The sequence below is a fragment of the Neopelma chrysocephalum genome, unplaced genomic scaffold (genome assembly GCF_003984885.1).
Source record: "Neopelma chrysocephalum unplaced genomic scaffold, ASM398488v2 Primary Assembly neopelma1_59, whole genome shotgun sequence".
Lineage (NCBI taxonomy): Eukaryota > Metazoa > Chordata > Aves > Passeriformes > Pipridae > Neopelma > Neopelma chrysocephalum.
The window spans coordinates 15,532,940-15,554,478 of record NW_020897714.1 but is presented as its reverse complement, the minus strand read 5'-3'; the positions used below and the strand labels follow the sequence as shown (position 1 = coordinate 15,554,478).

The 21,539-nt window shown below is 46.9% G+C and overlaps 1 protein-coding gene across 1 annotated transcript; it reads right to left on the bottom strand.

Moving 5' to 3' along the window:
- Positions 1–5,681: 5,681 nt before the first annotated feature.
- LOC113966303 (retinoic acid-induced protein 3-like) lies at positions 5,682–12,429 on the bottom strand. The gene is made up of 4 exons (XM_027680847.1): positions 12,261–12,429; positions 8,774–9,744; positions 7,733–7,785; positions 5,682–7,056 (listed from the first exon to the last, which is right to left on the bottom strand). The coding sequence occupies exons 2-4, from the start codon at positions 9,696–9,698 to the stop codon at positions 6,964–6,966; spliced, it is 1,071 nt and encodes a 356-aa protein (XP_027536648.1). The 5' UTR covers positions 9,699–9,744; positions 12,261–12,429; the 3' UTR covers positions 5,682–6,963.
- Positions 12,430–21,539: the final 9,110 nt, after the last annotated feature.

Here is a 21,539-nt window from a genome sequence, read left to right as displayed (position 1 = left end):
TTTCTTTTCTTTTCTTTTCTTTTCTTTTCTTTTCTTTTCTTTTCTTTCTTTTTTTCCACTAAAGCTTTAACGAGATGAGGGGTTTTCTGTCTGGGATGTTTGGTTTTTTTTTTAATTAGAACAAAGTATGTTTTCCCCCGCGGCAGGATCAGGCCCCCGCTCCCGCCCATCCCTGCGCGGATCCCGGCGGGGCCGGGCCCGGGGGCGGCCGCAGCCGCGGGGGCTCCGCGGGGCAACGGCGCCACCCGGCGGCCAACGGCGGAGCGCCCGCAGGAGCCGCCCGGCGGCTTCGGGTCCTCCCGGCACGGCCGCCGGCTCTTTTCCTCGCACCGACCTTCTTGGTGGCGTTGCCTCCGCTTCCTTTGCGGAAGTAGAAGCCTAAAACCAGCCTCCTCCCTGTTTTCGAGGGGTTCGATTTCAATCCTGCCAGAATTAGCGCGGTGGGGCGGGGCCCACTGCTCTGGAGAGCACCGTAGGTAGCCGGTGGGTGCTGGAATCATCCTGGATCCTGCGTGTCTCATGGCTCCCTTGGCGCCAGTCTCAAGTAGCTGAGTTAGGGGCTGACGATATGGCAAACAGGCAGTGAGAGAGGGTGGTTCGACACTGCTAAAACCGAAGAGCCTGCAGGAACAGCCTGTTTTTTTGATTATAGGGGCACCGTGGGATGCCCAAGTGACTCTGAGCAACACCCAAGTGACACAGAGATTCAAGCATGTGTTTGTTCAGCCTGGCGAAAGCAATAGAGAGCTGATTCGCAGGAAAATGTAGTTGCTTACAGCACCAAGCAAGGAGCAGTACCAGAGCCCAGGATGCTACCCACGTCCCTTTCTCTGCATGATTAGAGATCTCACAGAAATTTTTCAGCATTTCTTTATACTCAATCATTTGATCCTCACTACAGACTGTTTTGAGGGAGAAACAACAGACAGTGACATATGTTAGAGACAGAGCATTCTATTTCAGCTCTTGACTAATTAATTAGAAAACAAGATGCCCATTTTGTAAGCCACAGCCTTTGCTTTCTCCTCAAATGCACCGGTTACCAGCTCTGCCTGGCTGACTCTGGACGTAGATACAAATAAAATCAGCCTGGCCAGCCAGGATGGCAGCTCCTGCTCCATGCCTGGCACTTCAGAAAGCATTTTGCAGAAAATGGTGCTTATATCTAGCACAGTGCTTCACTCATCACCATAGCAAAAGCAAAGCAAACACCAGTTGCCCTAGAAACTGCATGTGGCAAAGCATATTGACTTTAGGGGAGGGAAAGGTTCCTGAGTAGGAGAGTCCTGGGTACAGAAGGGTGAATGTGCTTCAGGGAGGGAGAGGGGACAGGACATGTCCCAGGCACACAGGTACCAAAATGGCTGGAGGGGGGCAGGGACCCCCAGGCGAGCCTCTCACGGCCATTGTCCTGCATTGCTCAGTGCAGTGGCAAAGACTGCCTTGAGGCAGAGGCAGCAAGTCCCTGTGGTTGGGTGGCCCAGAATGCACAGCTTCACTGAGCACAGCTGGTCACCAACAGCTCACCAACCCCAGCAGGGTGGAGTGATGCAGACCAGGTGGTACAAAAGGGCTGGGCTTGCTGCCGTAGAGGCACCACTCCACTTTGCGTTCAGAGCCCCAGAAAGCAGGCAAATTAGAGCAGGGGCCTTTGGGTTTCCTTCTCCAGGGCTTTCTGCTGGGAGAGGCAGCTACCACTGCAACCTTCAGCTGTGTGGCCTTGGGTGCTATTTGTGGCTCCTGCCGGAAACAACCTGCCTTAGAGATGGAACCTCAGGACTGTTGACTCTCTTCTATTTATAATCACACAAGCTCCTCCAGGGCAAAGGGAGTAACTGGTGCTGGGGAAAATTAATCTGAAGAAGGCATTGTCCAGCGATGCGCACTTATGGCAATGTATGCCAACCACATACCAGGCTGCATGAGTAGGAGTGAAGTCAGCAAGGTGAGGGAGTTGGTTATTCCCTTTTATTTAGTGCTCGTGAGGTTGTATGTGGAGTACTGTGTCCAGTTTGGGTCTCTCACTGCAACAGAGCTTGATCAAGTGGAACAAGTCTGGCAGGGGGGCCACTGAGACAGCTGGGAGCTGCTTAGAGCATGTCACCAGGAGGAAAGACTGAGGGACCTGCTCAGCCACCAGGAGAAAGGCTAAGGGGGTTGCTTTTGTCTATTAACTAAATGGATCCTATAGAGAAGATGGGACCAGACTTCTCTTAGAGGTACACACTGAAAGGTCTTGGGGATGACAGAGAAGTTGCAACAAGGGAAATTCTGATTAGACACAAGTTTAAAAAAGATACCAGTGAGGGTGGTCAGACACCAGCACAGGAACCCTGAAAAGCTGTGTGATCTCCACCTTTGGAGATATTCAAAGCTTACCTCAAATCTGGTCTAGCTTTGACTTGAGCCTTCTTCAGGGCTTCTGCCTGAAGACTTACTAGACTAGACCTCTATAGAGGTCCCATCTGACTGGAGCCTTTGTGTGACTCTATAATACTGCTAAACCTACTAAAATGTAGGAAAGATCTGGAAATGAGGAAGAACTCTGTTGTTTCTCAGGACCACCAGCTCCCTGCATGTGTGTGAAAGGAGCTTTGAAGGGAGCTTGGGGCAGAATAAAGCAAGAGGCATCTCACGTGTTACCCACACATTACCTTCACACTGGCAGCTTTTAGATCTCATGTTTGTCTTTAAGAAGCTGCAAAGCCAGTCCCTCCCTGGGGAGTGTGTGTGTGGAGGAGAAGAGTGTAAGCTAAGCAGCCCACCTGGCCCAGTGGAAATGTAGGGGATTTAATGCTGCCCCTTGCTCCTCTGGCTGTTGTTCCCCTCAAGGTGCTGTTTATGGGCTGTAGTGCAGTTACTTGGGATGGCTGAAGGAGACTGTGCTCCCAGCTGTTTACTTTGCCTCTATCGGGGCCAGAAAAATAGGATGTATTTCTCCTCTTCAGCTACCTTTTTTCTGGTCCAGTATGATGACACACACTGAAACATACAGTGTAGGGTTTGTGTGGGAGGAGGTGACTACTGTCATTGGGCACTGGCCACATCATCTGTAATGTCAGCCCTGTTGTGAGACAGTCAGTCACCTTTGACAAAGGAACAACATGCTCAGTTGGACCAAAAGTTGCCACATCCAAGATATGACCCTGTGATTTTGTTCCTTGGGGAGCAGATCTGATTAAAGTGATCCCCTGGCCCTGTGAGCCTGGAGAGAGTAGTCCCAGCTGAAGAAGGGGGACTCATGACCCCTGTACCACAACAAGAGCTACAGGATTTGTGGGGAGAGGGTGAATGCCTCCCAAAGAAACATCTTGTTAGGGAGGGTGGCACTGGCACCAGCTGCCAGAAGGGGAGCTTTTTGGCAAACCAGGGAGCATTTGGGAAGTAAACCCCGCAAGATCCTTCCCCATTCCAGGCCGTGGCACCACTGACCTGTGTCTGTGCTCCAAGGGTTTATTGCACCATTCATGTTCACTCCTGGCCAGGCACGTGGAGCCCTACAGTCCTGGCAAGGCCATGGGATGGTGACCCTGAAGGTCCTGGGACTGAGCAGTGTTTTTGTCATTCTTTACTCTTTTCCCATGACACCCCTGACCTGAAGTTCAGCAGAGTTTATCCTATCTCCCGATAATCCTGGCTGCTTTCATAATCCAAGTGTGCTCTGTGCCAACCCTTCTCTGGTGTGTACGTTTCTGATGCTCTAGTCTCCTCGAACAGGGAGAGGAGGGACCAGAAACCAGAGGGCCCTGAATGCAGCATACCTGCAACCACCACCACTAAGGGAGCCTTTTGCAGGAGAGTGGGTAGGGATGAGCCTTACTGGGTTTACAGGCCTTCCAGTGAGCAGATTTTAAGAAAAAACAGCACAAAGATTAGACAACCTTCCTGCCTCCTCAACCCACCTGCGCCTTTTGGGTCTAGTCTGTCTGGCCCCACCAGTTTAGGATTTCCCTGGGACATGTGTGTGTGTGTGACTAAGTGGCCAACTGGTTTGGTTCAATTATAAGAAGAGAGGAAACTGCTGTTTTCCCAAAAGTCTCTCCTGAAGTGTGAGAAATCCTCAGAGCAGCAGCACTCCTTTCCTACTAGTGCCAAGTTCCACAGAAATTCATATTTATTTTGGCATTAAATCGGCCCTCACCCAAAGCTGCCTTAATATTGAACAAGTGCAAAATAGCTCTGGGCAGATTAGTATTTGTGTCATTACAGAGGTTTAAAAAAACTACTCTAAAAGGCACTGTAAATCCATGGAAGGAGATTTTCATTCTCTGCCAAGCAGCATACACAGTAACAGCCAAGTAATCAAGAAAATCACCATGCCCTGAATCGATGGGGATGCATATGGTGTCTCTCATCCCTTCTAGTTCTGCTCCCTCTGGGGCCAAGGTGCATTGGGAGGGACTTTCTGTTCTGTGGCAGTTAGTGAAGGAGTCAGTAAGTGCTTGGGTTATGGAAAACACGCACAGTAAGAGCACACTTCAGTCTTATTTCTCCCATTAACCTGTCCCTTTGCTCCACCAGAGTGCACTGAAGCAGGGGAGCTGGCTCTGTTTTAACACATTTTTGAATCATCCTGGGACATTATCTACATTTAAGCCATCAGTGACACCACATCTACTTGAAAACCAAATTTCTTTAAAGTTCGTTGTTTCAAGCACATCCCTCCTATCTTCAGTCTGCAAGTCAAGAAGTTGCATTGTGGCTTCACACACCCCTTTTCCCTGCCTCCTCCCCAGTGTTACTTTAGCAGCCTTGAGTTTTCTCTCCCATCCTGTGTTACACCTGTGGACTGTTAGGTGGAGGGGAGAAGAGGAGGGGAGTTAGCATTATTTCCACCTCAAATTTACTAGAAAAAGGCAAGTTATCTGGTGACACATTTCAAACCAATCCTTAGGAGGGCTCTTTTTCATGCCAAGTGATTCAGAAGCCTCAAATGTCCCTCTGTTGCCTTTCAGTGCTGGTAGGAAGAGTGGGGAAGGCCCAGACTGACATATTCTAGACAGCACTGTGCCTGAGGAAAGGGCAAGAGCATATGGACATGTGGTAGCATTACATATCATGTAAAATCTCATGAGAGAGGATCCTCTAAAAAGGGAGATTATAGCCTCACACCATCAGGTAGTTAAAAAATTGTTATTATCATTATTGTCATTATCATCTTCAGACATAATTGTTTTGCTTTGATATTGTTTTCTACTTTCAAATAAAAATATTACATGTATTAGGAACATCAGAAAGACATCTTTTTACAAACTGAATTACATACCTTGTGTTCCTTTCCTGTTCTTGATTGTGCAAATACCCAACAAGACACAAGTGAATAAATACAGGAGTATTGACACAGCAGATACAGACACATGCAGTGATGAAAAGTTCGCATCTTTCCTCCAGCATTTGCTTGCCATGGCTTGGTTTTATATTTATTCACTTCTTAAGCACCTTTAACATTGAATCAACTTTCTTCATTCAAGAAAAGTAGAATGGAGAAGCTACTAACCCTTCTCCTGCACTCTCAAGCAGCTGATCTTACATCCACAATGACAGCTTCAAAGAAGCCAGCATCTCTTTGTCATTTTTGCTCCAAGTGCAACCTCCCAGGTGGCCCACTCCAACCCATGGAGAGCTATTGCTGTCACTCCACCACCCTTTGCAGGAATCACATTCCCAAGACAGAACACCAGTTTCTCATAGGCTGTTTTGGTTTTTATTAATTAAATATTCCACATACAAAGTACTAAATAAATACATAGCTGTGTCAGACACCAGTGTACCATACACACCCACTTGGAGAGCTCTCTGTAGTTATGTATGAAATATCATGGAAAGCTATTTATCAAATGCAAAGCAGGCTACAGAATGATTCAACTCTGCAGACTCATTGCTCATCACCAGGGTGCAGTCCACACACACACACACACACACGCACACAGACGTGCAGATGCTCATGCTTACTCACACTTGGGAAGAAGGGTGTCCGCCCTCTGTAACCTGGCTGCTTGGGAAATGTTTGTGTTAATGCCACAGACACACTCAGAAGGAGGCAGAGCTCCAAGGTTCACAAGATTAAATCCCACCAGGGTATTGCAAAGAGATGTATCGAAGGGGTTTTGTCTTCGTGGATCCACAGCCTGCAGTGGCAGGGGTGAGAAGGGACCCAAACCCCTCATTTGTGGGGTTGGGCTCCTCCTGGGGAGTTCAGCTGGGGCATGTGGTGAGGAGTCAGAGCCAGGAGGGAGGCTGACGCTGAAGCGCGAACTGAAAAATTTGTCAGGGTAAATAGGTGTAGCTCTTTTTATGTCTTTAAATTTTCTTCCCCCTCTCCACCATGGTCCCTAGATGATGAGGAAGGTGTTGGAAGCAATTACGAAAATGAAAAAAGAATACTTTCTCTCTCTGTCTGTCTCTTCTACACTGATCTCTGGAGGAGAGCCAGGCAGGGCTGGGAGTGGGCACAAAAGTAACAGTGGATAGATAAGGGTGTCCTCAATAGTACCTCAGATGTCTTCATGGGGGGGCAGGAGTAGGGGATGTGTAGGGTTGATGCTCCTGGTCCTGCCTCTTCTCCTATCAGATGTGAGGTGCAGGCATACTCACAAGCTGATTAAAGCAAGTCCTCTCTGGGGCAGAGCCAGTTGCAGACCCAGCGGACAATCTTCCTGCTTCTCTAGCCTTACAGCATTCCTGCTGAAAATAGGCCAGGACAATCCTCTGTCAGAAGAGAGAAGCTCCATTTCATGGAGACACAGAGTGCGCAGGGACAGGATGGCCAGAGCAGTGTCTGAAAGCTGGGTTTGAAGAATGAGAGGGGACTACAGGGGTGCCTGTGTGGGGGAAGAGGATCCCTCTCTTTTTTGGTGGTGGGTTGACTCTCTCTTCTGAAGGATCATCTCACTTGTGACCACGTGGCCCACTCCCCATGCCTCTGCTGGTGGGCACTTAGTGTCTTTGCTCCCTGTGGAGCTGCTACATGGGGCTTTTCCCACCAGTGTAGTCATGGTATGGGCTTGTCCGGGCCTTGGCGCGAGGGATGGAGAAATCATTCTGGGGTTCGATGGCCTGAAAAGGAAGCATAAAAGTCTTTGCCTTTGAAAACTGGAGAGAAGTAATAGAATAGGGCTTAACAAAGGAGGGGAGGGAGAAACAGAGCTGAAGGTTTCCTGAGAATGTGATCAATGAGGCAGTGAAAGAGGATCCTGGCAGAACAAATCAGTGATGAAGATGTGTCACCAGAGGACACATGGGGACCTGATGTGAACTACTAGACTTGGGTAGGCTGTGGTCTGAAGGAGGACTGGTGAATGGACAGGTGGACATGCAGACTGCCCATACGGGATCTGTACTGCAGTGTCCAGTGTCTGCAGGTGGGAATACATTCAGGGCATGGGCTGGGGAAATAAGCACGATCTCCTTAGGAAAGGACACAGTCTACTGCAGGAACTGTGCTCAAAAATGTGATATCAAAGCCTGAAATATTAAAAACTACACCTCAGACTTTACCTTGGGACCTTTCTTGCGTTCCCATGTCCCTGGACATGTCACAGCTCCTTCCCCCCAGCCACAGGCACCTCCATGAACACATCATGGTATGACCTGGCTCCATGCAAAGCACCTGTCTGCCTCCACAGAGCCTGCTCGAGCTCCGTCTGTCTTTGGCCCTTCTACTTTCCTTGCCTTCAGTGCCCGAATAATAGCCTCCATGTGGTGAAAGAGATGACAGGGGGCATGAACTTACCTTCATCTGAAAGTGAGAAGTGTATGGGGAGTAGCTGGGGTCTCCTGTGTTTCCTGGGTCACAAAACAAGATGAGGGGAAAGTTAGTGCATCAGCATTATACAGTAGCTTGGAAATACCACATCAAGGGAGATTCAAAGGGCCGGGGGCTACATAAGCAGCTGCTTTTAGACTTGACCAACTATACAATACATAGGCAGGAATGGGTTAAAATCCATAGGTGGATGACTTATTAAATATTTCCTTCTGAAAACAGGAATGAATGGTATTGCAAACAACAGGACATAGGTAGCCTTGGAGTTTAGACACCTCCTGTTGCCTCACAATTACTGTCACCATCACCAGCCAAATCCCTCCCATTTGTATGCACAAGACCCCGTCTGCAGTATTCCCTGGGAGAGCACAACTTTTCTTGGCTATTCTTTTACAAACCTGGGTGTTTCACTCCAGGTGACAAATGTGATCTCAGTAGCAGATCCACAGGGAGGGGAATCACATCTCCTGCCCATAGATTTGGGAAGCCTCAACTGATAAAACATTTTGCTTTGTCCAAATAGGCAGGAGACTGATACAGAAAAGGAAGACCTCGTTGCCTCCTTTTTGGATGATGGGTTCATTCTTAAATGGATAATGGCAATGAGATCAGAACTGGAATAAATAACCTCCAAGGTATAACCTGAAGAGGTCTGATGAGCTGGTACATCACTAAGAGACAAAAAACTCTCCTGATTTTTTACATGGACTTCCCTGACACAGCAGGGTTGTAAGGAGTTATGTTTCAGCCATATGCAGCTAGTCTCCTACTCAGTCACTCGTCCTACACATCTTCGGCATCTGCATTGGTCCTTACTCATTTCCGTCTTGTCTGGAGATTAATTTTCGTGTGTATTTCTGAAGTTTAATCGCTATGAAACTTTTTCCTATCTCTAAATTACCTATCATCTTCAAGTCTTTTCTTGTAGCCCTCCTACCCCTTTTAGCTCAAGAGTGGTACTTGCATGCTTTGGGCTGGGGGACAATGGAGTCATTCACTTCATCATACCTTGCACAATTTCATCTTGGGTGTAGGCACGGTTGTCCACGCCGGTTGCCTGCTTTATGAATTTGGGCTGGCAGAAGTCATTTTCTGGAGGGTAGTCCTCTAGCTTCAGAGGAGCAGTGAGGAAGCAAATTTCAGGGACGATATACATTATCAGGAAAATCCAACCATTGGACACCAGAGCAATGGCCACGACAGGATCATCCCAGGTTTCTTTTTTTAAAACTGTATTGCCTTTTGTGAGCATAGTGATCCACACTACCCAAATGGCAATGGAGAACAGGACAGTGACAAAGATGTGCGCCCCGTGCCTCTTCCAGCTTTTGTATGACCCACAGAATGTGAAAATGGAAACCAAGAAGGTCAGAGCCATCAAGAAGAGCACGTAGATCAAAAGCATGACAAAGTCCTTGTTGGTATCCTCCCGAGACATATTCAGAAAATTGTCTTTCTGATTTACTAGCATGGTGACTAAGTACTCAATACTGATCACAACTTGTACCAGGGCAAAGGAAACAATGAGGAGCAGCAGCACCCGCCAGGAGAAGGGCTTTCTTCCTCTCACTAGTTTGCTGAGGTTACAGGCATGGGTGAGGAGGCACGAGAAGCAGAGAGCAAAGATGACTCCAAATAGGAAGAAGCGAGTGGGGCGAGTCCTGTCATTGAGTTTAATGATGAAGGCAAAAGTGAGACCAAAAATGCCGAGTGTGCCTAAGAGAAAGAAAAAATAGACGGAGATCATGTGCCGCTTGCTGTTGTCTTGGACTTTGCAGATGAGAAAGAAGAGCGAGCAGATGAGGAAAATGGTGATGAGGATGCCTGCTGCAGCCAGCGACTCCAGGACAATCCCCCAGGCCATCTCTGTGTCACAGAGCAGGTAGTAGTCAGCATGGATGCTGCCGCAGCCTTGGGGAGGTGATGTTGTCATCCTCTTGCTTTCCTGAACAACCTCCCTGTGAAATGTTTCTTCAAAGCTGTAGAAGAAAAGACACAGGCTGTCATATCAACCATCTGGGTGCTGCCAGCACTGAGGAACGAGAGGCAGGATAGACCTCCATCCTCACCTCACCACAGTGCTAAGGACATGGGGCCGTGGGAGCAGAGCCATCTCCTTGTTTGATATAGACTATCTATCAAGGACAAGCCAAGCCCCTCAGCAGGAGGCAAATCACCTTGAATGTCCTCTGCACTGTGCCTGAGGTTGTGCAATGTTGTAGGAGCGTGGGGAACAGGGAAAAGGTGAGGCACTTTCACAGGCATTAGCTTGGTGCTCTGCAGTGCAGAGCTGCCTTGTCACTTCTGTGATACAAGAGCAGCTGTTAGTCATAACACAGTTTACCCTTTTTTGACAAGTCCAAACAACATCAGTACCTTGTACCAGTGAGGTTCAGAGATGAACAGTGCAGAACAGGAAACTTGTTATTCTGTTTGTTTTCCTTTTACTACCTCTAAAGCACTTTTGGCTGTGGTTTACTGGGATAAATAAAGAGGGAACTGTAATGCCTTTACTATTATGAGTGAAGGGGGAACCTTACCGCCTTTTATCCTCCAGATAACTAACCTGGATATCTCTGGCTTAGCTCTTCTCACTCCAAATTAAATAGCAAATATAGGCCACCAACCATTATCCCTAAACTCATATTCCTCCTTTTTCATGGCAGTGCAGCAATAAGAAGTGTCTTGAAGACCTCAGTCTCCTCCCCAAGATATTGCCTTGCACTGACTAGAGGCCTGACATGTCAGAGCTAATGCTGTTCATTGCATGAGAAGTAACCAGCAAGTTACCATGTGAGGAGTCCACAAGTCAATGATGTCAAGGTCCCTAATGCACCTAGCACATTCCTGCTGTCTCCTTGTAAGGATTTCAGTGCTGTCTGAGTAAGCCTGTCTCGCCAGGGGATAAAGAGGGCTTAAGACAGCTGTTTAGGTGAGCTCTGCCCATCGCTGAGGGGAATTAAGTTCCCTATCTCCTTGGGAGCTTGAAGCATATGCAGAAACTACTGCACAAGGGGTTGGGTACTTCATGGTACATTAGATCCCAGGGACCAGGTACTGCTTTCTACCAAATTGATCAGTTAGCCTCGGGTCACTAAAATCTATCAAAATAGGAGTTTAGATACAATAACAGAATGAAACATGGGCGAACCTGTGCTTAAAGGTGACCGACACTGGAAAACCAGGGGCTTTCTGACAGACAAACAAAAAAAATTAACCTTGCAAAATTTAGACTTTATTGCTCACTATGGCATTTGCCTTGATTTTCTCCCTCCAGAACAACATACTGCAATTATGAAGCTGGTTCTAAAGCCCTTCCAACAGATTTTAGGGAGTGCAGACTGTTCTCAATAATGACAATTGATCTAATCAAGGGATGAACAAAGGGCGAAAATATCACTGACTCACTTTCAGCCCCACATGTGCTCCAATGTGCCTGCTTATAACTGAAATGGTGGAATATTCTTCCAGGTTTTAACCTCACTGTGTAAAAGGAGATGTACAGCTCTTCAAAAAGCTGACTACAATAAAATGCAAATTATTCAAATATGCAGGAACTTCGGACTCCCATGGAAAGAACAGAATAAGTGAATAACATATGCAGGAGTTTTCAGAAATCATTGTTCACTAAATTTTGGGGATTTGTCTCTTGCACAAATAGCTGAGAGTTATCTGGATATTTCTGAGTAACAAATAATGAACCTTTTTGAAAATCTGTAGAGCAAACGCTAAAATTTTATCCAGACATTTACTATTGAACAGATTAGCTTATCTGTTCACAGCTCTGGCAGATACAGACTGGTGCTCACTGTTGGGGCACGTGCAGAGCCCAGAGAGCCAGCATGAGACATGGCAGCACAGAGCACACCCATTTCTTTGAGTCCTGACTGGTGCTTACTGCAAGTGGTACTTGCCATAGCCAGCCACGATGGCCATTGGAACAAATAGGATGGAAAGAACCTTGCTGACTTGGGGAACTGGGCCACTTGTAATAATTTTTACTGCCTTTTCTTTTTTTTCAGGGGTAGATGTTCTATGAGGCATGATGAGTCATGAAGCATCTCTGCCCTGTCTACTTGGGTGACTGTTGTCCCCCAGAAGCTGAGCGTGCTCATCCAGCACCTACAGAAGTGTCTAGGAATTCCAAGGGGTTCTGCAGTCAGTGCAAAGGAGTCTGTGCTGTGGTAACTTATACAGCACATCCCAAATCATGGCTCTCGCTTGACTGCTGAGTACTCTCCCTCCACCCTGACCCTCCTCTCTCATGGATACTTGTGCATAAAATACACTCATCCACCCACAAATTTCAAATACTTTCCCGGGAATGTCTCTCATAACACCCCCCACCCACCAGCTCCGGCTGGCAATCCCATGCACTGTGGCACCCCATGCCCCTGCTCTCCCACCCTCCAGAGCCATGGTCCTGCACGCCATCCCATCCCAGCTGCAGAAGGCAGGCCTGCCCTGGATCCTGTAAAACATTGCCTTGAATTACCTTTCTGGGTAGGTAACAGGGAGGCTCCGTCTGCAAGAGGCAAGTTTCCAGTGCAGCAGTAACACAGACACCGCCGCTTCCGCAACCCCGGCCCAGCAGGAGCTCCGCGCCCGCCCTTCGTGGGAGCTTTAACAGCTGGAGGGCTGCGGAGGTGGGGCTGAGCACGCCTATTCCAGTTCCACCGCCTCTCCTCTCCCACAGGACACGGCTATGAAAATTCGGTCCCTGTGCCAGGAAATGAAGTAAGACCTCCTGACGTCAGTGGGGCACTCACCTCTGCGTCGGGGTGGAGATGGAGCCGCTGCCTGTCCCAGCCCTGGGCTGGGACTGAATGCTGCTCAGTCAAGCACCTGATAAGGAGCTCCCCTGTCTGAGTCCTGGCACCCGTGGGTGGGGACCGGGACTATGAATAGCAGTGCATCCCCTCCCTGCTCCAAGCCTTTTGTCTCTTTGCGTGCTTTCTCACCAGATAACTGGTTGCAAAGTGAGACACGAGAGGCTGTGGAGTGTGAACGGGCCCACAGTGCCCTGAGGGAGAGTGGTTGCAAGCTTGGCTCCAGAGATGGTTTCCTCGGGGCTCTTGCTGGGTGCTGAGACTGCATGTGGGGACTTGTCTACTCTGCTTGTCCCTTCCACCTGTGCCAGCCAGCTCCTTTCCTGAAAAGGCCAGCTTGACTTTCCTTGTGTCTTGCTCATTCCAGCCTTGCTCTCTGGAGCCTCAGTTCTGTTTGCTCGCAAGCGCTGAGTCACTTTGTCGAAATTCTGGCCCAAACTGTTAATGAACAAAGGCAATGATATATTCCCCCTTACTCTACATATTATGCCTCTGGCCCGACACACCTATCGGCACAATCCCATCCAAATCCTCGTGTATCTCCAACGTGTTCATGACTTCATTTGTTATTTAAATATTACTCACTGGGAGTATTTTATTATCCTGATAAGAAATTGAGATCAAGGCCTATCCACACCAAGCACTGTCCCTACACAGAGCCCCTAAAACTTGGAAATCCCTCCCACCTCATGAAGTTTGTGCTCCTTCTCAAAAAGGGAGGAGTGGATGTATATGCCTGTGCTGAAGTCTGACTGCCCACAGATGCCTTATCTGCATGTTAATTTTGTTTGGTTGGTTGGTTTAGGGCTTACTTCTGGGTGCTGGTTCTTTTTGAATATCACATGTGGAGATTGCCACAAGACACCTGCAGGAGAGTCCTCTCTTCCACACCTCACAGAAGTACATAAGGGCCTGCAGGGATGAGTGGCTCACCCAGTGAAAGGCAACACAGTGCAGTCACTGTGGGGTGGGCCATGATAAGCCCTGAGACAGTTCCTCATGTCCTTCCTACTTTTGTTTCAGTGTAAAATCCTGAGGCTTCTTAGGAAAGGACATATCACGTTTCTTTATATGAAATTAATCTAAACTTTAAGGTAGGTCCTAGGCTTAGTGAGCCAGCGAAGAAGGAGGCAGTTATGAAGAATGGGAGGAGGAAAGAAGGAGTGATGGAGAGTTTAGCACCATCTCAGTAGGACACAACCTGTCTAGGAAGACATCCCAAGAAGATTTCAAAGGTCACTGGTCACTGCCAGCCTATTTGCATCTTGTCAGAGCACATTATGGATTGCCAGCTACTTCTCTACATTTACACAGACACACAAACCCCCATGGAATAGACCCTGTCAAATTATAAAGGGGAAAAAAAGAAGAAAAGATAAAAGCAACACTGACATTTTACAGAATGCCTGAGAAATCCTTGAGTGTCAGCCATCAAACACATCCTGTACTTTCAGAAGGCTAATAAATGGGACTACATTTAAAAAAAAATCCCAAGTGACTTAGAAGCCTGAGGGCTGCTGACTCACTCATGGTAGATTAGCTTGAGACATGGTGGCCATGGCTCTCACGCAGTGCCAGGAAAGGTGGAGAAGCATCACAGGTCTACATGGGCAAGTACAAATGGCACAGTGATCATACCAAAAAGGTGAGATAAGTCACCTCACTTTAGTTACAGGATGTTACTTGCAGAGGGAGGCATCTAAATTTAGATATCTGATGGTTATTACCTAAATGTGAGCTGAGTGTCTGAACTCCCAAACAGCCAAAAGGTCGGAAGGACTGTCCCAGCTAATTGGATGCAGGTGCCCATTTCTGTGTGCACTGAAATGCTCCCAGGTGTGGCCGCTTGGATTGCCTGGGGCCTCACATTAGTTGCTTGCACATTGACAATGTCATTTGAGATGCCACAGTGTCTCCTGTTCAGCTTCCAGTGACCACTCCAGGAGCACATGAATCTCCCTTACCTCTGTATCAGATCTGGCAGTCCTGTGCAGATGTTTTGGATACCCTTAGGCATCTCAAATCACCTTTGTAAGAGCAAATGGATTGAGTGCTCAATCTCCACTTGCTGTTTCAGAGTTGAGATGCTCAGCTTATTTAGAGGTACCTAGATGTAGATATCCTCTATATGGACTTAATTCTGCTACATCAGCATAGATAAACAGTTAATTGAAGGTCCTGTAGCTCTGTTAACTGTTTCTCAGTCAACAGCAGAGGGATGGCATATAATTTATAAGAGCTGTGGGAAATGACCCTTCTGGAGCATCAGCTCACACTGAATAACCCAGGGGACGTCAAATGACCTTTGACACCAGTGTATTAATTGACTCCTAGGTGTCTAGAGAGCAGACTTCTTCATCAGAGAGAATGCAGATTCCCACTATAGTTAGTGGAGAGAAGGAGACACTTCCAGGGGAGTTGCAGTTGCACTGCTTCAGGACAAACCAAGTCACACCTGAGGAGTACCTGTTTCTTTCCAACAGAGATGGAGATAATGAATTTAGATACAGATCTTTACACTTGACAGCTGAATTGCATAGCAAGTCCCCAAAATAATTTAAAGACAATCCAGTAGCAAAATGCTGGTAATATTGGAAGCCTCCTTTGTGTGGGGGGCTGTTGGCATCAAAACAGCTTGCTTTGGCCATATTGCAGCCCTGGACGAACAAGCTGGCTGCTGGTGAGTGGAAGGGAGCAGTGACTATGGTTGAGAAGGAGAGTCAGGGACAGCAGCGGGGTCTGACCCCTTTAGGCAGCACACATCCACAACTCCCCTTTCAGTTCTCGAGCAGCAGGATGAGGGCTGCGCTCTTGCTCTGTGTTGGCTCTGCTCCTCCCCCCTTCTTGCTGCTGGCATTGCCTGGCTCTACTCCCTCTTGTGGGGTGCCAGTACTCAGTGCTGCCCTTGGCCAGCCTTTCTCCACTGGCTTCAGTGTCACAGGGCTGAGCTCACAAAAGAAACAAAATGCTGCAGCCCCCTCAGCTCAGCCAGGTGAGCAGAAAAAAGCATGTCTGGGAGGTTTAGGGACTGAGATATTATCTTTTATTAAGAGAAGTAATAAAACAAGCAGATGCCTGGGGAGAGATGGTGCATGGTGCTCTGGAATGTGTCTAAATAACATGTTTATTTTTGATCAGTGATACTGCTTGTGAATATGCTTGTGTCATTCCTTCTGCTTAGCTGCCTGTGCACAACAGATAGCTTGACAACATAAGAACAGCCTTGCTCCCTGAAAAAGTCCCCTCTGCCAGTACGTATCACAGTCATACTGAGCTAACATTACCACAACCTCCACCTTGTCCTGCTACATCCATTTCCTTCATCTTTAAATCACTTCAGTTATAAACATTATGACACCCTTAGAAACAGCCTGGCACAGAGATGACGAGTCTTCATCCAGCCATTTCGAAGCACCTCCGCCTCAGATAGGAGAGAAGACAAGGGAGGGAATGTAATTTCTGAAAACGGACATGTGGAATCTTTGGATAACAGTGGGCTTTCTCCTGGGGGTCCTGTCCCTCAATCCCTCATGGTCTGTCTCTGAAAGCATGCATCCAAGGATTACCAGTAACTCTAAGAGTCTTTGAGTTAAATAGTTTTCCTTTGAAATGAAAAGTGTTCCGGTAAATATTATCTAAAATAATTGGAAAAGAAACTCATTCTGATGTCCTTCAGAGCCATTACTTGTCTCTGCAGCCATCAGTTCTTCCAAACTGCATGCTATGCTCCCTGCCATTTTCAGTCTCAGGAACAAAATAAACATTTCTGGTATGACAGTGATGTTCTTTGCTTTGTGTGTTGATTACTGCCTCCTCTCAAAGAAGTTCCCTTCTTTAAATGAGCCAACCCCTTCCCCTTCCTGTCTCCTAATTGCCCAGATTCCTGGTACAGGACTTTCATTTCCTGGGAAGGGGAGAGATTTGGTCAAGAAAAGGGCAAAGAGACTTTTTAAAATATTGAATTCAGAGTTACTGAGTGTGTCCTATAAACAGAAACTTTCGAACTTGTGAATTATGTGGTAGAGCATCCCTAATTAGTGAGAAGACCTTGCTTCTGGAAATGTAATGGAAATGGACTGCCTGGTCCTTCAGTGGGAACGTAATGCTCTGCAATGTTGTGAACAGGATCACTTCTGTATGCAATCCCAGGTGTGAACAGCCTAGTCCCTGGAAACCCAGGGGTAGCAGGTAGTACCCACGGAAACTGTGCTGAGTTCATGCCTTGGACTTGCTCCTTTCCCACAGGGGCAAGTATCAAACTGTCTTTCATACTCCACAAGTGTAGAAGCTGGAGCAAGAATGGGCAGCAATAAGTGGAGAAGAGCTGAGACTATGACTGTGATCACTTCGGCCAGAAAGAACCTTTTTGTGCTTTTGAAGTCTGTAAGCAAGTTAAAAAATTTAATTAATCACCTCCTTTAGGACTTTCAACAGTATGCTGATAAAGGTTTCACTCATGACAACTGAGCCATTCCTCTAGATGTAGTTTCCTGGAGGTATCCTATGCCCATCCACTTACCAGATCAGCAAAGAATGTTCTAGTCCTCCTTTATGACATTAGCCCTACCTGCTTTCATGCTGATGTGTTCCCAAAGCAGCAAGTTGCCCTGATTTGGATGACTGGGTGTTGTATGTAGAGAGACATTTTGGGAGAAGTACATAACTCTCAGTAAACAAGGGGTTTGAAAACTTAACCCCAGAAATGAAGACATGCCAAGGGAGATCCAAGAGGACCTGCATTTTCTCTCTTCCAGAAAGGCTGACACCAAGGCTGGGGTAATGATTTAGGAGAGATGTCTGGCTGCATCTTTAGCTAGTGAAGCATGACAGAGAGACTTTCAGCAAAGTACTCCAGGAGGAGACAGCCTTTGCTTTCCTTGTGTGCCAGTCTGACTTTGGTACCCTTGTCTGGCCACTGATGGTGTTCCTTTCAGCATTCCTTGCCCACTGTGCCTGGAGTAGTTTCCCCTTTTCCATCCTTTTCCACTCCACTTTGTGGGGTTAAGAAGACTGTTTGAGATTTGCGCCGAGAGCGCGTCAGGCTCTCTCTTTCATGGCTGGCTGTTGGCAATAGAGGTCCTGAGATAGCCATCCTGCCATGGAATTTGATTTCTCCTGCCAGCAGTGTCTTGGGTAAGAGGTTCTGCAGAACACTGCAAGAAGCATTCCTGGGAATCAGGTTGCGCACAAAAACTCCATGTGCAATGATACAGAAAATTCTTTGTTGCTTCTGGGTCAAACATCACCAGAATAACACAAAGTAAAGCTGAGATCCAGCATAAACTACTCCTCCCTTTTAGACTTCATCAGAAAAAACAATGTTGATAGATTTTAGATTATTTTTTATCAACAGGCTTCATGCTAGTACAGATCTTTGTCCCCACACAGCTGGCATCAAAGCTGGCATAAACCCAATATTGTCTGTCCTGGCTAAATTATCAAAAATACAATTGTATTTACATGTTTAATCTTAATCAGACACACCTGGTTGGACTTGATGATCTTAAAGGTTTTTTCCAACCTTATCGATTCTGTGATTCTGTGAAATGGCTCTACACAAATCTGCTATTGACTGCAGAACCATGGCCTGGGAAGAAGCCAGCAGTTTGGGTCAGTGTGTGTAGACTAATCATTAATCAATGCTGTGATTTTTCTTGAAGGAAATGAGCATTGGGGGAGAAAAATATAAGGAACAATTTTAAAGTAAGATCAAGTAATTGAATTCACAGCCTGTTGCTCCCTAATATTTTCTTGCAATTTAGAGCAGGTTCTCAGGGCAGGCAGTTCTTGTTGTTCTCTGGGTGCCACAAATCCCAGTGTCACCTCCTGGAGCTGGAGAGTTGCTGAGGAGCCATGTCTGGGAATCACAGGCTTCAGGGAGATGTAACCAAAGAACATGATAACACACAAGGCTTTGGTTCTAGCCTTGATGAAGAATGTGTTACTGCAGCCCTGGGAGAAAGAGCTTCTGTTCTGTGCAGTTTCATCCTCTGGGGTGCTAGGTGTTGGCAGCAAAGCTCAGGCAGATGGAGTTGGGGACTTCTAGCTCCTCTCTGCTCCACAGACACAGCCATTTCCCAGCAGCCTTGGGCATTACAGTCTATGGGTCCCCGTGATGTGAGGGGAGATAGTCTATGTTCCTCTGGGGTAGAGCTGGAGACTGTTAGAAGCGCCAGGTCGGTGCTTGCCTGGCATAAATGCCAGTGAGTAATAGTTACCAGATTATACATATAAATGATTTATAAAGCCAACGCCTCAGCTCTGCTTGATAGTTCACTCTAGATAAAGTTTGTTGCTTGACCATGATTATAGATGACCATAAAACTCCTCAGATGCCTTTCAGGGCAGCTCAAGGACTCATATGTCAGCGTCCATCAGAGGAATACTAGCTCAGTTCATGTTGAAGTTCTTCCCAGGTTGTTGTTCATGTGCCAAAAAGACCAAGACAGCCTTGCAAACACTCAGAGAGATGAGATAGGAGAAAAATAGGGTGGGTGTTTCATCAGGTTAGGGCTAGGGCCATGCTTTCAGCATGCACAAAATGCCTTTTCACTCAAATCTTGATGACTCTCCTCCCTGTGGCAACTCAGGAGCCAGGAGAAACACTTGGTTTCTGGCATGGGTTGACGGCGTGCTCTGGGAGTCTGAAGTTCTGGCACCATTTGGGCATGCACAGATGGCAGAGGGTCCCACCGTTGCAGGGGGAGTGCAGGTGATAGCCTAGGACTCTCATGCTGGCTGGGCAACAGAGCTCAGCATCCTCCACTTAAGAGGCCATCACATTGCTGGACACCTTCTTTTCACTTAGCACAAGACGATGCATGAAGGTCTCCTTCCACTGCTTCCTATTGAACATTAAGGTGAGTGGGTTGGTCTGACTTTGAGGACAACGCAGGCACATAAGCATCCCTGGATACTGCTCGCTAGAGACCCAGGACCTCAGCTCAATTCTTCACTCCTCCCACCAGAACCCTTTCTTGAATGATTCTCATGGTGCACTATTTGCCAGAAATGACCAGTTGTTGCATCAATATTAAGGTCTTTCAAGTTTTCTCCTCTCCTACTGGTTAATCACAACTGATACTTAATAAGATCTCCAACTTCCTAGTATCACCAGAGACATTAAGCTCCCTAAGGGACATACCATCTAAATGGGTGTGTTTCAAAGGCCCGATAGCATTCCTGATCCAGCCGCCTGCTTCTGTAAAATGATGCCTCCCTTTGCAGTTTGTACCTAATCTTGGTGGGCACATAACCACGCAAACACATACACACTTGTGTGCAAGCACGCACACCTTGTCGTCAGCCGCACCCAACCTTGCACTGCCTGCCACGCTTTTGCCTCTGTGGTTGTAATATCTCTTGTTACTAGATAAAAATGAAGGACTTGCAAAGTGTGAAGGTGCTGTTGGTGGAAGTGATAGCCAGATGGGGGAAGAGCGAGAGAGGGCAGTGGCAAGCCAGGAGCAGTTGGGAAAGAGAGAGGGCAATAGCAATCCAGGAGCATCACTGAGAATGGTTTTCCATAGAAAATTCACTGCAGGATATTTAGCATGTGCTGCTCTGTCATAGGTTACCTCTGTTTGCTTTGTGAAGCCAGATTTGAAAGACCTACACCCTTTAAATGCTGTCTAGTTCAGTGGCTCCACTTCTTAAAGATGGAGCACTTGAGGCATTAGATTTGAATCCTAGTTAGAGAGATTAAGTACTTGAGAAGTGAAGCTGAGGCCCTAATGTAATCCATTTAATTATCCTCCCTTTAATTCTATCACTATAAAGAACAGAAATCTCAAAGGGAGAGCTAACTGAAAAATGCAGTCTGTGCATAAAATTCCTACTCTTACTGTTTTGTCTTCTGATACATGCAAAGAAAAAAATAATTCCTCAAATATATAGTCTTAAACACAGTCACACATACAGATGAACACACACAGATACTCTTCCTCACTCATTTAACCAAAATTCCATTATTCCATCGAAAGATCAGATGGAAATTTCCACTGACAATTCAGACTGCCTGTCAGGACTCAAAAGTGTCTCTTGATCTGCTGCTGGGATAGTTTCAGTCTTACTTCATGCCTTCATTTAACTCCTCTCCTGAAACGATAAGCCTGTGGGAACATTTGCTATCTCAGTTAATGGTCACTAAAGATATGGTAAACTTGCCATGTTTGCATAGATCTAAACGAGCAGCAATGCTGGATTAGAAAAAAGCTGTTAAATGTGAAGTAGAAACTTCTGTACTCTAGGAATTTCCAAGCTGGATGCTGTGCCCAGGGCTGGGAGGAGGTGAGGTCTGAACTAGACAGAAAATATAGCCGATTGCAATGTTCCTGGCCTTGCATATTTTTCTTCCAACCTTCTTGACAACCCAGGAGCTCTCCTAAGCTAGGGGGAAGAACAGCAGTGTGCAGTCTTTATTAACAGCCAAATGGAGAGGACTTGGCTTGAAGAGAGAAGGTTTACAAAGCTTCTGCCTTGCAATACGGAGAGAAAGAGAGCACACCCATTTGGACCAATAACTTCAACCTAAGGAGCCCTTTTCTGGCCTTGCTGTGCTTCTTTCCTGGCCACTTAGCTGGCTGCTGGGTGTGATGGACAAGCCTCCCATGGGAGCCCCTGGGCTCCCTGTTGCTCTCCACACCTGGAGCAGCCCTGGCTGTTTTGCTTGGTAAATAAAAGTGACACTCTGTGACAGCCATACCCCAGGGAAGGATTTAGTGGAGGTTTAATTGCCAATTAACCTCTTCAGAAATGCAAACAGAGCTTTAGTTAATGTATGAGCAATCCAGGAAAGCATCAGAGAGAGGGATGCCTCTTAGTGTGTGGCAAAGAGAAGCTTCAGCTTCTCTGCAGTAGTTCTTCTCTTCTTCCAAGGTTATTCCATTGCTCAATAATCCCTTCCTTGTACATTATGAGCAAACTGCTATAACAGACATTTGTTT

Coding starts and splice junctions, on each gene's coding strand:
- LOC113966303 (XM_027680847.1), bottom strand. CDS start 9,698: ATGACAACATCACCTCCCCAAGGCTGCGGCAGCATCCATGCTGACTAC. Junction 7,786..8,773: donor CCAAGATGAAATTGTGCAAG/GTATGATGAAGT, acceptor TTTGTGACCCAG/GAAACACAGGAGACCCCAGC. Junction 7,057..7,732: donor CTTCTCACTTTCAGATGAAG/GTAAGTTCATGC, acceptor CTTCCTTTTCAG/GCCATCGAACCCCAGAATGA.